Source organism: Oreochromis aureus, linkage group 22 (assembly GCF_013358895.1).
Source record: "Oreochromis aureus strain Israel breed Guangdong linkage group 22, ZZ_aureus, whole genome shotgun sequence".
NCBI classification, from domain to species: domain Eukaryota; kingdom Metazoa; phylum Chordata; class Actinopteri; order Cichliformes; family Cichlidae; genus Oreochromis; species Oreochromis aureus.
Genome location: NC_052962.1, coordinates 41104030 through 41119829, shown reverse-complemented (window position 1 = coordinate 41119829; position 15800 = coordinate 41104030). Strand labels below are relative to the sequence as shown.

The following is a 15800-nucleotide window of genomic DNA, read 5'->3' as shown; positions in this document are numbered from 1 at the left end:
TTGGAGTCTATTAGATAGATATGATACAAACCACTGCAGTGCAGTACCTGTAATACCTACAGCATGTTCTAATCGCTCTAATAGGATATTATGGTCAACAGTATCGAACGCTGCACTGAGGTCTAGCAGGACAAGCACAGAGATGAGTCCACTGTCAGAGGCCATAAGAAGATCATTTGTAACCTTCACTAAAGCTGTTTCTGTGCTGTGATGAGCTCTGAAACCTGACTGAAACGCTTCAAATAAGCCATTCCTCTGCAGATGATCTGTTAGCTGTTTGACAACTACTCTTTCAAGGATGTTTGATATGAAAGGAAGGTTGGAGATTGGCCTATAATTAGCTAAGACAGCTGGGTCTAGAGATGGCTTTTTAAGTAAAGGTTTAACTACAGCCAGCTTGAAGGCCTGTGGTACATAGCCGATTATTAGAGATAGGTTGATCATATTTAAGATTGAAGCATTAATTAATGGCAGGACTTCTTTGAGCAGTTTTGTAGGAATGGGGTCTAAAAGACACGTTGATGGTTTGGAGGAAGTAATTATTGAAGTTAATTCAGAAAGATCAATTGGAGAAAAAGAGTCTAACTTAACACCGATGGTACTAAAAGTAGCTGTAGATAATATTACATCTGTGGGATGATTATTGATAATTTTTTCTCTAATGATAAAAATTTTATTTGTGAAGAAGTTCATGAAGTCATTACTAGTTAACGTTAAAGGGATTGTTGGCTCAGTAGAGCTCTGACTTTTTGTCAGCCTGGCTACAGTGCTGAAGAGAAACCTGGGGTTGTTCTTATTTTCTTCAATCAGTGACGAATAGTAGGATGTTCTGGCTTTGCGGAGGGCTTTCTTATAAAGCAGCAAACTATTTCTCCAGGCTAAATGATGATCCTCTAAATTTGTGACACGCCATTTCCTCTCCAGCTTACGAGTTATCTGCTTTAGGCTACGTGTTTGAGAATTATACCACGGAGTCAGGGACTTCTGATTTGAGACCTTAGTTTTCACAGGAGCTACAGTATCCAGAGTCGTACGTAGTGAGGAGGTAAAATTAACAAGATAATCGACCTCTGTTGGAGTAGCGTTCAGATAGCTGCTCTGCTCTATGTTGGTACAGGGCATTGAAGATGATAACAGTGGGTGGATTACACACTGAAGGAAGACAAGGTTCATCCAGGTGCACATGAAGGTTTATTGCGCTGAAACACAGCAAAACAGTTCAGTGTTACTGGCGGCGGCTTCCATTGTAATAATTGGCCTGCGTTACTTTTGTAACATTAGGTGTAATGGCCCTGTATTAATCAGCCCTTAGCACACAGAGAAAATGACCAGCAAACAATAGACAACACAACATGTACTGGCTGGTCTATTTCCTATAACTTTAACTGAAACCAGCTAACAGTTTTCTTTCATATTACTGATGGAACAACACGGTTACAGAGATTAATGCAGGAGGCTAACATGACTTAGCTAGCGCGCAAACGTTACTAGTATTACCCACAGATAACGTGAAACAACTCCCTTATTCGCTCACATTAAACACCATATAAACAAGAATTACACTCCAAACATGTTAAATAAGCATCAACTCTACATAAATGTATGTAGTGCTCGTATATCGCTCTCACCTGAAACACAGCAAAACAGTTCAGTGTTACTGGCGGCTTCCATTGTAATAACTGGCCTGCGTTGCTTTTGTGAGGGATTATTTTGCCAGTCACCCGTTTGTCTGAGTTGCCACTGCCACCTACTGGCAAAACTAAATATCGCCCTAACATCACATCAGGTGGGAGCAAATGAGCTTTTCGCTCTGTGTTATGATGCAAACTATTGTCACAACAAATAGCAAAAAAGATGATGGGGGGCACGAACACATAAGGAACACATCTGAGACTTGTTCTTAATGCTCAAAATACTCAGGGTGCCACAGGTGGATTATATTCTGAAACTTAGTTACAGCGCTGTCAGAAAGACATCTACTGTGATAAAGTCTACTCTCCACTGCTGTGTAATCAATTATTGTAAATGTAAATGTTATCAGGAAATGATCAGACAGCAGAGGGTTTTCAGGAAACACTGTTAAATGTTCAGTTTCTATGCCATACGTTAAAACAAGATCTAGAGTGTGATTAAAGTGGTGGGTGGGTTCTTTTACATTTTGAGAGAAGCCAATTGAGTCTAATAACAGATTAAATGCGATGTTGAGGCTGTCATCTTTAGCATCTACATGGATGTTAAAATCACCCACAATAATTATTTTATCTGAGCTGAGCACTAAATCAGATAAAAAGTCTGAGAAATCAGAGAGAAACTCTGTGTAAGGCCCAGGTGGACGATAGATGATAACAAGTAAGACTGGTTTCTGAGTTTTACAGCTGGGGTGGACGAGGCTAAGCATCAGGCTTTCAAATGAATTAAAAGTCTGTCTTGGTCTTTCGTTAATTAATAGGCTGGTGTGAAAAATTGCTGCCACACCGCCCCCTCGGCCTGTGCTTCGAGGTTTCTGGTAGTTAGAATGACTCGGGGGTGTTGATTCATTTAAACTAACATAATCATCCTGCTGCAACCAGGTTTCTGTAAGGCAGAGTAAATCGATTTGTTGATCAATTATTAAGTCATGTACTTGTAGCCGCTAAACTGGTGACCTAAATCTTCGCCACCACGTCTATATACATACAAGCATAAGGGGAGAGAGTGAATCAGCGCTCGGAGTACGGACACTGGGCCGGGTTTAAACACACCATTTATTTTTTAGAAGAACAGCCAGAATCGCAAGTAGTAGGGTTAAAATCCCACTATACAATAAAAATAAATGTTCCCAACCCGCTAAAAAGCCCTGCCGGCAGAGATTAAAATACAATTAAAAAAAATCAAAGCTAAATGAATGTCCTTTTTATACGATAAAACGTCCCCCTCAGAGTCCTCTATTCCCAGTGTCCAACCACACACACTCGGGCAAATGTTCCTTAGCTAAAAGAGACAGAAGGGGAGCTCCTCTTCCGGGATGGGAAAATCTCGCCAGCAGAAGGCCAGGGAGGAGGCTCCTATCCCCACCTGGCGGCGCGTGACCGTGCAGTCCAGCCACTCTCCGCACCCGCACACGGCTTCCCTCGTAGCCCGGCCGGATGCAGGCAGAGGCGTCCCCTCTGCCCTACTGTGGATTTCACGCGTCGCCTCCCACTGTTGCTATTCTGTCCGTCAGAACTGAATCGCCGGGTTATGCTGGCCGATCGCCGGAAGTCTCGTGACGCAGCACAGGCAGGCCGGTCCTTCTATACATGCGCTCGTCTGCACACGTTTGGTTTCCTGCTCTTCGCTTTCCGTGTGTCTCTTCTCCTGTCTTTGCGCTCACTATCTCCCTTAAGTCAGTTTGGCGGCCAATAGGCCACCTCGGGGCACGCCCCACCTCACAGGTGCACGCAATTATCTGTCCAATCCACAGTGGAATAAAAAAATACTGTACAACAACACAAAACACAGTATAAATATGGAATAAAATCATGCAATAAAAATTATTACAATAAGATCATGCAACTAAAATTGACACTATACACCAACACACAGTCCAATCCAAAACAAAGCATAAGAACACAATTTTCCACTGTGTGACATACTAACAGAGACTTGGAGGAGACAGACCTAATATTTAATAATCCACATTTCACTGTTTTACTCTTTGGTGCAGATGTGGATACTGTATTGTTCTTTCTTTGTGATTTTTTATGTTTAAGTTGTTTATTGCTGGTTTTTAGTTTGTTTTTTGTCTGTTTGGGAGCTGCCACAGTCTCTATGGAGATGGGTTTTTGGGGGGGTAGCAGGAGGAGAGAAGCTGCAGAGAGGCGTGTAAGACTGCAACTCTGCTTCCTGGTCCCAACTCTGGATAGTCATATTTTGGGGGGTTTAATAAATTGGTCCATATTTCTAGAAATGAGAGCTGCTCCATCCAAAGTGGGATGGATGCCGTCTCTCCTAACAAGACCAGGTTTCCTCCAGAAGGTTTGCCAATTATCTATGAAGCCCACATCGTTTCTGGGACACCACTCAGACAGCCAGCAATTTAAGGAGAACATGCGGCTAAACATGTCACTCCTGGTCTGATTGGGGAGGGGACCAGTTTCAGGTTCCCTCAGTGTCGTCTGCTCTGGCCTCTGGATGACAATTCACTACCGTGACTACTGTCATGTTTCCCACAAACAGAATCTACAATAACCAGAGTTTGTTCCTCAGGGGTGAAAAGTGATTAGACACATGAATATAGATCATAGTGGTTGTTAATGAGGAGGTTCAAAGGAAGGTTGAAATAGTTATGATCATGACCTCATGCGATCAGAATGCAAAATAAAACAGCCATCAATCTGTTGCAGTATATCGGGGTTTATTTCATTCTTATCAGTGATGTAAGACACATGTAGCGCTAAACTCTGAAAGAGAAAACAAGGTCGGACTATAAGTCATGAACTTATGAATAAAGGTTTAAACTCAGGAGCCCAAATCAAACTCACCTCAGCTGTCGGCATCTGTGGGAATGAAAAGTGGCTGCAGTCCTTATGTAATGTGTGCCAAGTGAGTGTAATTAAGGGCAAACTCTAGAGCCAATCAATGGTGAGAAAGGCAAACAAGGTAAGTCTGGTGAGGGAGAGTGAGGAAAAGGGGTAAGAGAAACAAGAATCTTTGCAACCGTGGTCTAGATCGTGATGGTTCTTACAGCCAAAAACACCCATCCTTCCATTCACTCGGTCAGTTTAACGGTTTAGTGAAGACTGTGCAGTGAGAAGGGTCTCGATCTCTGTCTTGCTGGTAACCATGTGGTGTGTGTGCTGCATATAGATGTGGTCAGATAGCTGTGGTTCATTGGCACAGGAAGTGACAGCGTCACAGCAGCAGTGACTCTGTTAGCAGACTACATAAAGTCTGATGGTTTTAGCAGCAGGTGACTGCTGACTGTCAAAGATCAGAAAAAGGAAACATTGTGTTTTACATTTTGCTCCCACACATTTCTGTGAAGAATATCAACACAAACAGGAGCCATGATTTCTCACAAAGACACATTTTATTCACAAAGCACAGAAAATATGTAATGTTTGGTTTGTTTATGTGAACAGTCTTAATAAAAATATGCGCTCACTTTGGATTTGATGGCAGCAGCATGTGTCTGAAAAAAAGTACTCAGTGATACTGAAGAGAAACAGCTCTCAGCTAATCTGGTCTACTGGCAGCAGGTCAGTCACATGACCAGAAGTTCAAAGAGGATCTTAGAGGTGGTTTGTCAGAAGTAAAGATGGGCAGAGGCAAGCTGTGAACACAACAACGTCCCTCACTGTGAAACGTTGTAACCATATACTGCTGCTTTTTGTTCTGTATGTGCATTTACTAGATGCACTAGAGGGCGCTAGTGATTATCTGTGTGTCGTACTACTTTGGAGAAAATAAAAAAGAAGTTTTTCTCTGGTGATCCTGTGTTCCTACCTGTGTGTGTTAATACCTGCTGAAAAAACCACAGCACAAATACTGTTTCTCCTCCTACATGTTTGCACTGAGCAAGAGATGCTCTGTATCTCATTGTACATCTGTGATAATAAAGACATTCTATTCTATTCTTCAGCAGAGGCCTTCATACCTGACCCACATGATGCACCTTGCCCGTATCAGGCTGAACTGCTTTTTCCTTCAGAGCTGCTTTAATTTTTCATGGCTTAGATTTGTTCCATCCCAAAGATGGACCGAGAACGTAGCAGAGAGTGGTTTGTCTTTTTTAATTGGGAAGAGGCTGTTTCTCCATTCCTCAGTAAAGCTTTGGATACGCTCTTTCCTTGGTTGTGTCCAAATTCATGGGCTGCATCCTCCTGAGGACGCATTTGTAGACCGATTACGTCACAGCGACGCGCCAAAGGCTGTCCAAATTCGTAGACTCCTCTGAATGCGGCCGACAAATGCGTCCTCCTTTTCCCCGAATTTGAAGGATGGGTCGGGTGTGTCCTTCGTGGCCCACCATATCCCAGAATTCATAGCGTGGCCCAGCCAAACTCCAGTTTCCGGCAATGGCGGTCGCTACTAAGTTTTAAAATTACTCTTATTACTCTTTCTTGGTCACAAAATAAACTTTTAACATATTTTCAGCCGAGAATGTAGCTGTGTAAACTTCAAATATCTGCTCGGTTTATCAAGGTATTGCATATTTGCAAAAGTGCTTCGACGTTTTCGGAGACATCTGTTACCCACCAGCTTGATAGCTAACCGAAAGCTCGAGGGTCACTGAAGCCGCCGAGAACGGCACAACTCCCGGCACATCATTTTCAGATCACCGCGGACTTTCGCTACTCAGGTTAAACGTAATATATAAGTCACTTAGACAACCTAGAAAGGATATTGTTTGGCTTTTTTCAGTGTTTTATTTGTTCGTGAGTAAATCGGTTTGACTGAGATTAAAATTATTAGATTAGATTAGATAAAATAAAACTTTATTAATCCCCCAGGTGGTTTTCACACAGCTGAATAAACGTCAAACAGAAAACTGATTAAACAGAAGTGTGAGATGGTCGAGAATTTATGCCAGCGTCCTGTTATATTTTAGATAGCAAGGAGCAGACGGCCGAGTTTATTAAACTCCACCGAGACAGCGGTGACGTTAATCAGAAGGCTAGACCGTCCAATTCCACGGCTGTTTACTTCCGGCCTACCCGACCTTCTGAGGACCCGGCCCACGTAGACCGCGAAGGCCGGGTCCTCAGGAGGATGCAGCCCATGAATTTGGACACGACCCTTGTCTGCACAACTATGGCCCGGTGTTGCCCTGGGCAACAAACCACATTTCACATTATGTGATCTGAATATGGGATATATTAGGGTGACCAACCGTCCTCTTTTCCCCGGACATGTCCACTTTCCACGTTCTGTCCGGGGGGATTTTCGAGATTGATAAAAATGTCCGAGTTTTCCTATATTCCGACAGAGGGCCCACGTGTGAGACGTCATCCCTGAACTGGTGCTTTGTGAGCGCTTGTTCTGCGCTCACAGACGGGACAGACAGCGCACAGCAACGCGCCTAATGATGTTTAAAAGATCCCAAAGTGCAAGTGCATCTTTCAGACAAACTGCAAAAGAAATTTCCCTCGTACCGACCATAGCTTTACGGGCCGATGGTTTTGTTGTTGTTGTTTTTGTAACGGTATAAACAATGAGAGGTGGTGGATTGGCCAGATGCTGGCAGATGTGTAAAAATAAGTCAGTTGTTTGGTGGTGGCTGTGGCGGAGCTTCCACAGAGGCCAGCAGGTGGATGAGGGAAAGGGGAGGCAGGAGGAGGAGAGACCCGAGGCAGCCGCCGGTCCGAGTATCAGGTGAGCTGAACTTCAGGTAAGAAGTTATGACCTGCAGTCTATCTGGGTCAGATATAAACCAAGTTTAGGTGGAGTTTATTTTCGTTGTGCTGACTTTTTACAGTCCGTTACAATAACTCGTACTGCGTGCTAGCTAGCATGACGGAGTTTCTACACAGCTGGGTGGGTGCTGTGATGTTACTGATAGTGATGTGATGTCGGTTTGGATATCTGGTGAGAGGGAAACATGAAGATGAAACCAGGAGATGTCCTTACTGAATCATCAGAGCTGAACTGGTGATGGAGAAACAGGTTTACCTTTTAGGTGACATGAATGAGTTGAAGGGAAGTTATGAACTGTTTCTGAGAGACAAATAACACCAGGATCCTTTTCTACGTAGCTGACAGCTGGTAACTGTGCAGGGGCGGGTCTAGCAAAGTGTTGCCAGGGGGCCATGTAGGGCATTAACAGGGAAAGGGGGGCACAAAGATATACTTTTCTTTCTTATTCTCATTTAAAATGTCTAGCTGTTATTAAATAATTATCTGAATCTTACAACCAAAGTGGTCATCTGATATAAAATGTACAGAAATCATACATATACCAACAAGACAGTGTACATCACTGTCACCACAGCGTTTGTTTTCATTCAAAGGCTTTATGGCTTTAATACCTGGTGAGCCGGTCTCTGGTCAAAATGCCCGGGTCAATTTTTTGTCCCAGTCCAGCCCTCATACCGTCCCAGTACTGGTAATTTTTCTTATGCAGATGAGGCATTATTTCTGTACCATTATTTAATTCCAGAGGTTATCTTTTTTTTTTGCACTTGTTGACTTGTAAAAGCCTATATGACATATTTTATTTCACAATTCATTAACCGCACGGAGAAGGTGTCGTTTAAATATGTTGTTACGTTCTTTGTCTAGGCGTGTACTGAATGCAACAAGAAATTGGCCCACTCCCGCTCCACCAAAGCAAGACCACAAACAGTAGTACCTTTTTAAAGTGCTAAGCAGCCATTTATTTGCTTCAGCAGTGAGCAGTGCCAAAAATAACAAACAAAACATCCTAATGGTCCCTATGCTTTCCTACACAAAATGAAAACCAAACAAAAGACAATTCACTTACTTAACTTTCTAAATGAAAAACAGGAGAAAACTTAATCAACAAAAATGGCTTCTCACGCCTACTAGGCTGCTGCAGTGAAGAATATACACAAGGTGAACAAAATACACAATTGCTACTTTACAAATCTATTTACAAAATTAAGATACTAACACCAGACACACACACACAGTTATACTTGCAAGTCACTGGGCACAGACACTCTATCAAAATAACAACTCAAAAACACATGCTATTTGTTGGATGGTGGAGGCTAGTAGAGAGGGGGCCAGGTGGCTGTCATCTGGTAGTTAAATACTGGAGGTGATTAGCCAATTATCCAATCCAAGGATAGGAAGAGACTCCACCCAACTACTCAGCAGGCACGCCCAGGTGTCCACCTGCTAAGAGAGAAAGGGGAAAAAACCCACAGCCATCCTCTGGTGGGAGGAGTCACACATAAAACAAAACACTGACAACATTGAATCATAACAATGTTAAATATGTTTCTTTAAGCAAGTTCTTCATGACTGAGCTAAGTGTCCTCTTTTTTGGAAATCAAAATATGGTCACCCTAGGATATATACAAGTTTACCTTTTTGAATAAGGTCATAGAAAACACTTAAATGCATTTTAAAGGTAAACTGTGTTGGACTCGGGCCTGGTGTAATACGGACACACTTCTGTGTAATGGATTCTGCCTGTTTCCTGTTCACTTCCACAAAGTTTCATGCAGGTGTTAGTCTGATCATTGCAGCTGGGTAGAACCAAGGTCAGATCAGCAGATAATAGCTCAGCTCCATGTTGAGTGTCTCTCCACTGGGTGGAAGCATCGCCTCACTGGTCCACTTTGTAAAAAGCTCTCGTTTCTTTGTGCGTCTATTCAACCACAATTATGAGTCATTTGTTAGAGATGGGCTGACTCAAAGTGTCTGACACGCCTGTGATGCGTTACACATGATGCATTCATCCAACGTTCATTTCAGAACATCCACAGATGCGGTTTGATTTCCAGGAAACGACTCTAACAGTAAAGTCACGAGTTATATCCACTTTATTAGGAATCACTCAGTGTCCAAAAACACCAGAAACAAACACAAGAACCCCGAAAGTAAAGACACACCGTGAGCACAGGGGGCCGGGGGACGAGCAGAAGACCGCGCTCAGTGGTCTCAGAGGTAAGGGGGGGGGCACCTGGGCGCGGAGGTGGGAGGGTTTAAATGTAAACTCTTTAAGAAACAGGAAGAGTGACGGAGGGCGGGCTGCATATAAAGAGGGAGTGTGTGTGTGCGCGTTCACCTTTGGGTGTGTCCCTCTAACAGCAGCAGGTACTGCCGCGTCTCCTCCGTGTCTCTCTCCGCTGGGAACACTTGAACCGTCCGGATGGATCCGCTCTCCCTGAAGTCGCTCCTGCTCCTGCTGCCGCTGCTCGGTGAGAGGATGAAGCTCCGAGCGCTCCGTGCGCTCAGCTGCTTCATGAGCTTTTCGTAGTTTTTACTGTGTGCGCATGCTCTCCCTGACTGTCGTTATTATTATTATCATTATCATTATTATTATTATTATCATTATTATTATCTAATGTGCCTCTGTGGGCTGTTCTCTGCAGGATGCTGTGTGGGGCAGGGCATTCTCCCCGAAGGTCCCGTGGCTGCACTTGTGGGGGGAAATGTCACCCTGAAAACTACGATTACGGACCAGAACCCCAGCGTCATAATCTGGACTTTCAATGGCCAAATCAGTGTGGCCACGTTTTCAAGTGGAAATTTGAAAGTGGCTCCAGCTTACACGGGGAGAGTTTCGCTTAACCCCACCGACGGCTCCTTGACCCTGTCCGCCCTGAAGCCTGGGGACAGCGGGGATTATATCCTCAATGTGATAACATCTGATGGCACTACTCTAGCCGGAGAGACTAAACTTCAGGTGGTCGGTGAGTAGTAATATGTGCCATACCTGATCTGTTACCTGCAGAGGTGTGGCTTCAGATAAATGGAAGCTTGGTGTGAGACTGCAGCAGTGCCGAGATGATCACAGGGCGATTATTAAATACAGAAAGTGTCTTCATGTAGTTTGGGGCTTATAACGTACCCACGGGACAGCTGCCCGTAAAATGCCCACTTTTCTAAATTCAGTTTGTTTGGGATTTAGCTGCGAGCCACGCCTGCTCATCCCTGCAGTGAAAGAGAGCAATGCGTTGCTTAGCAACCGAGCAGTTTATTCACACCTTTGAGGACCACCTGTTGGAGGAGGAAAAGTTTGCTTTGTCACAGGTGAACGCGACACTGCCGGTGCGCGAGCTCCTCCACAACTCTGTTCATTTCAAATAACCAGCAGTGTGTGAGGGCGTGGCTCGTGACACTGAACCTTCCAGTCAGTGTGGCCGTGTGTACACAGCTTTGTGGGGACCAAAGTGTGGTTTGAGTGTCAGGGTTACAGTTAGGTTAGGTTATGGTTTAGGCCCAGGGTTAGGCTCAGGGCCTGGGGAGAGCATTATGTCAGTTAGATGTCCCCACAAAGATATGAAAACACCTGTGTGTGTGTGTGCGTGTGTGCGTGTGTGCGTGTGCGCGTGCGTGCGTGCGTGTGTCAGCTCTGATGCTCTGACCTCGCATTCAAAAACCAGGTGTGTCCTTCAGCAGCTGCTGGAAACCCAAACCAGCATAAGGAGGAGAGTAAGGCTAACAGTCACCACAGCAGCGCTGCTCGTGTTGCTCTGCAGCTGCTCGATGATGAGGATGTGATAATAAGAAGGAGCAGAGTGTGTGGTGCACAGACAGTGTGAATATGGATGTGTGGTGGATGCTTGATGTTCTCCTCGTGGCTGGAGCTCTGTTCTGAGTGCTCCTTATGGTTTGAGCTCTTTGTTCTTCAGGAAACGGTCACAGGTCAAAAGTAGCTGCTTTGGAGGTGGGTTACAAAGCAGCTTGCAGGTGCAGCAGCAGCTTAAAGAGCTTGGCTTCATAGTGATCTGTGAGCTAGATTGTAAAGTAGCAGCATCATTAGGTGATGTGAGCTGGCTGTAACTATGACAGACCTCCAACAGGAACATCCTACCTCTCAGCCTGCATATGGGAATGCCTGCAGGCTCTTATTTTGGAGGTCATGTTGAAGAAGACTAACTTGATTGCCGTTACTGGGACATAAAACCTGCATGTGTAGAATCAGAGAAACACAAACAGCTTCCTTCATGTTAGCTGTGCCCTCATGTCTCTCTCTCCTGTACCTCTGGTGACCAATAATACTGTAGTTATTATGGATCTATATCATGTGCTGGTTTTGTTGCCTGATAGAATCAGTAAAGCAGTTTCTGGTGTAATTACACAAATTCAAATATCCTCTTTTATCCAATCAACAAACTGAATCTGGAATATGCTTAAGATTTTTTTAATAATGGAAAAATGGACTGAACAAACACAGTCACAGTATTTTTGAGAATAACTTCCTCCAGTCGAGCTCATGTCAACTCCTGTCATTACTCATCGAGGTGCGATCAGCACTGCAGCACGCAGCCTGTTTCTGATTGAGACGGTTCCACTCAGGACCTGTGGGGCTCCAGTGGGCACACACCCACTGACTCTCTTTGTACCAGAGTGGATCTTTAATGTTCCTGTGGTTCAGTCAGCTTATCTGTTATCAGCCAAGCTATCCTAGAACAATAATCTCAAAGTAGCGATGGTGTGAAGCTCCTGAAGGCCGACTGGTTTCCACTCCTTTGCGTTCCCACACACCCACTGTTGCCTAATCACCAGTGAACAGTAGCTCCAGGATTATTGCAAACGAGTCGAGCCGGTTGCTTCTGTTTCTCTTTCGTCTTCATCCATCACAGTTTCAGAGCACAACTGTATGAAGAGAGGCCGGCCTGCGCTGCTGGCTGCTCATTTGTAGTAGGATTTTAAAAATAAAGATGCTGATTAAATTTAATCTGTGGAAATATTCACCTTAACACACCCTGACACAGTCCCAAACTGAGCAGGCTGAACCAATCAAACCTGTGTCCTTCACAACCAATTAGAAAAGGAAGTAATGTTTTATTTTTGTCCTCTGAGTCGGCCTCCCCTCTCTGAGAGCCAAAGGAAGCAGGCAGTGCTAGTAGACCTCGCTGAGATCCCCAACCTGCTCTAACTCGCACACAGGGGCTCCTTTAACTCTGCTCAGGTTTTATGGCGATGCTTACTTTGTTAGTCATCATCTACAAACGAGGAGGTGATGCAAACGTTGGCCTTAAACCAACAATCCAGCAGTGCTTAATCTGCTTCTGCACAGTCAAGCTAACCGTCCATAAGGCCCTCATTCAAAGGGGAAACGATGCAGCTGGGTGTGTTTAGTTCATTTCTACCAGACAAAAGGTGTCGAGTATACAGAGAAACTGTGATGGTAGGACAAAATGTAAAATAACAATTCATTCTTGAAAGTTTTGGTGAGGAGAAAAAACATTAAAAAATCAGAAAGAACTTGTGTGCTCATGCTGTCCTCTGCTGCTTTGTTCGTCCCTGCAGAGCCCGTCTCCGATGTGGTCATCAAGTCTAACGTTCCTGATGCCATTGAATACAACAGCACTGTGATTCTTACCTGCAGCGCTAAAGGCACCTCGCTCAGCTTCAAATGGATCAACGGCAGCATGCCCATCGTGTTCGACAGCACACGCATCACAGAGATAAAGGTCAGTTCAACCCTGATTGTTTCTGCGTTGTTTGATGTGAAACTTTGGGGTCGGTGTTTCACTTCTACCGGAGTCATCCTCATCGTCTGTCTTCTGTCCTCGGGTTTGTATCGCAGACGAACTTGTCCAGCATGCTGACCATCAAAAATGTTCTGAGGACGGACCTGGTGGGTCCGATCTACTGCACAGCGTCTAACTCGCTCACAACGAAAACTACCACCACCCCCTTCAACCTCACCGTCTACTGTAAGTACTGCAGCCACACTGCACGACACTGTTCAGAGCACAGTACCAGAGGCTTTTAGTCTGGGTGTTACTCAGCAGACATGCAGCAAACGCAGCAGGAAGTCAGCAGAGAATCCGCCGAGTTTCTGCACATGTGGAAGCACGGCTGAGGGCAAAGGTTGGATCCTCGCAGCAGACGGTTTCAGCTGCTCAGCCCCGTCAGGTCTGTGCTCAGCTCTTAGAAAGCTGAAGCTGGCCGTGGAAGTCAGCGAGCGTCGGACGTGTTTTTGGCCCCAGAGGGGGAAACTGGGACTGTAATACACACCTGCTGTTCCAGTCACGAAAACTGCAGTTTTCTTGGAAAGACGTCCTCGAATGCTGACGTGTTGTGACATGAAAGCCGTGGGCTTATTTTCCCGTTCATCTCGTGACCTCCCGTCTTTCACCGACCAAAACACAGATTAACACAAATTCTAGTTCGGCAGATTGTCACAAAAGTCCTGCCGTCGCTGTTTAACGACTGCGCGCTCATCACCGCCCTCCATGTGGAGCAGATATCTAATGGCAGACTGCGTTGTGATTACAAACAGGGGCTGGTTGCAAAGCTGGCTTTACTTTCTAAAAGATAAAATGCAGCAGCAGCAACATCAGTGGACGCACACAGCAGCAGCTCATCCCTTTAGCACGAGTGAAAACACATAAATGAGTGTGTAATGGATAAAAGGCAGGTTCCACTCCTATTTTCCTCTTTCAAAGTAATCAAAAGCACTTTGGAACCTTCAGCCCTCAGAACTCAAACTTATAATAAAACACCAAATTTATCATTTAGTACAGGGGGAGGAGCTACAGAGAATGTGTCTTACCACTGTGGAGTCCATGCAACTGTGGCTGGGAACCCCCACACATGCAACAACATGTTTCCTAGCGGTGTCCCACTGATTACTGCCCCACTGCAACAATGACATGTGGAACCTTAGTATTACACAAATTTCATTTAAATAATAACAAATCAAACATATACAGTGTTGTTTATCTCAGCTACACATGCAAACGCTCGCTGTCCTCACATTTGTGTGTCCTAAAGAGCGTGATCAGCAGTGAGGGGGACCTGCCGTTTCAGGGCTCTCTGATACGTACTCTTAGTGCTGGCATGTTTCATGACACCTGCATATTTAGCATTCCTGTACAGGTATTTCCTGTTAGCTGTGGCAGTTGGACAGTTAGCCCGTTCTTTACTCTTACATTGTTTGAAGCGTTGCACCTGAATGAGCGAATGAGCTCCACACCTGCCGCACAACAAAGGTCAAACATGAGTCAGGCCCGGTCGGTCCTTCACACCCTGGCATTTAAAGTCTTCAGTAAGCACAGAGGTGTCACTGCTGGGTGAGACGTGACCATTGCAACTCACACACGCAGGCATGTGTGTGTTTGCATGGCGCGCCCTCTCAGTCTGTACTAACCACACTGTGTACACACTTCCACTCCTGCATGACTAACCTGAGAGGCAGTGAAAGCCACAGCGACCGCTGCTGAACTCTGTTATTAATTAATGAGAAGCTGACGGCTTCATCGGGTCTGGAAGGAACTCCCAGTTAGCCACGGGGTGAAATCTGTTTCTCTACAAGCCTGGAAAAGCTGTTCTTGTAGAGCTGGAGTCACAACGAGCAAATATATGCTGAGAAGAAGGTTTTTGAAGGAGAACAATCAACCATATGACTAGAGTTTGTTCTAAAGCAGGAGTTTGTCTGTCAGGCCTGGATGATTGTGGTTGATTTGTTAGCTTGTTATTCCTGCAGGTTAACAAAGCGATGAAGATGAGGTGTATTTCACACAGAGTTTTACTGGTGGGGAAAAGATAACTTCATTCATAATCTCTGAACACTAATTATCAAAGAATAAGGTAAAGTAAGTAAAAGGGAATTACTGCAGTCATTATGTATTAATGTCATATGAAAGGATGTAGTCACTGACTCCACCCATCACGTTTCCGCTGCTGCCATCTTGGTGATTAGAGCTGCTGGTGACAGTTTGTCAGTCGGTTTAATGATGAAGTACAAACTGTTGACAGTCATGTTGGACTCCCCCTCTCCATGTGCTCCACAGACGGACCTGATGATGTCACCATCAGGCCTGCAAATCCACCCAAGTTCGTCCAGGCTGGTTCCACGTTCAACCTGACCTGCTCGGCCAGCTCCCTGCCGCCCGCCTCCTTCACATGGTACTGTAACGGGACGATGATTGGGACTTCCAGCTCCATCCTCACTCTGGATATGATCAAAGCCCAAGGATACACGAAGGCGGCCAATTACACCTGTCGGGCTGAAAATCCCAAGAGCAAACGCAACGTCGCTTCCCCGGCTGTTTCCTTTGCTATTATGGGTGAGTAACATGGCTGAGCTGCGTCATTGCACAGTTACTACAGGTCCAGGAGAACGTCTGGCTGTGATTATCTGCACAATCTTATGTTCTTAATTTAGGTAATCACAGCTGGCAGCCTGG

At 45.0% G+C, this 15800-nt stretch overlaps 1 protein-coding gene across 1 annotated transcript in view; it reads left to right on the top strand.

Moving 5' to 3' along the window:
- Window positions 1-9421: 9421 nt before the first annotated feature.
- LOC116322271 (carcinoembryonic antigen-related cell adhesion molecule 5-like) overlaps window positions 9422-15800 on the top strand; it is a 20854-nt gene continuing 14475 nt past the window's right edge. Inside the window, exons 1-6 of the mRNA XM_031742303.2 lie at window positions 9422-9597; window positions 9742-9851; window positions 10026-10346; window positions 12913-13076; window positions 13193-13322; window positions 15405-15680. Coding sequence (XP_031598163.1) covers window positions 9803-9851; window positions 10026-10346; window positions 12913-13076; window positions 13193-13322; window positions 15405-15680 — 940 coding nt within the window. The 5' untranslated portion in view covers window positions 9422-9597; window positions 9742-9802. The remainder of the gene's footprint in view (window positions 9598-9741; window positions 9852-10025; window positions 10347-12912; window positions 13077-13192; window positions 13323-15404; window positions 15681-15800) is intronic.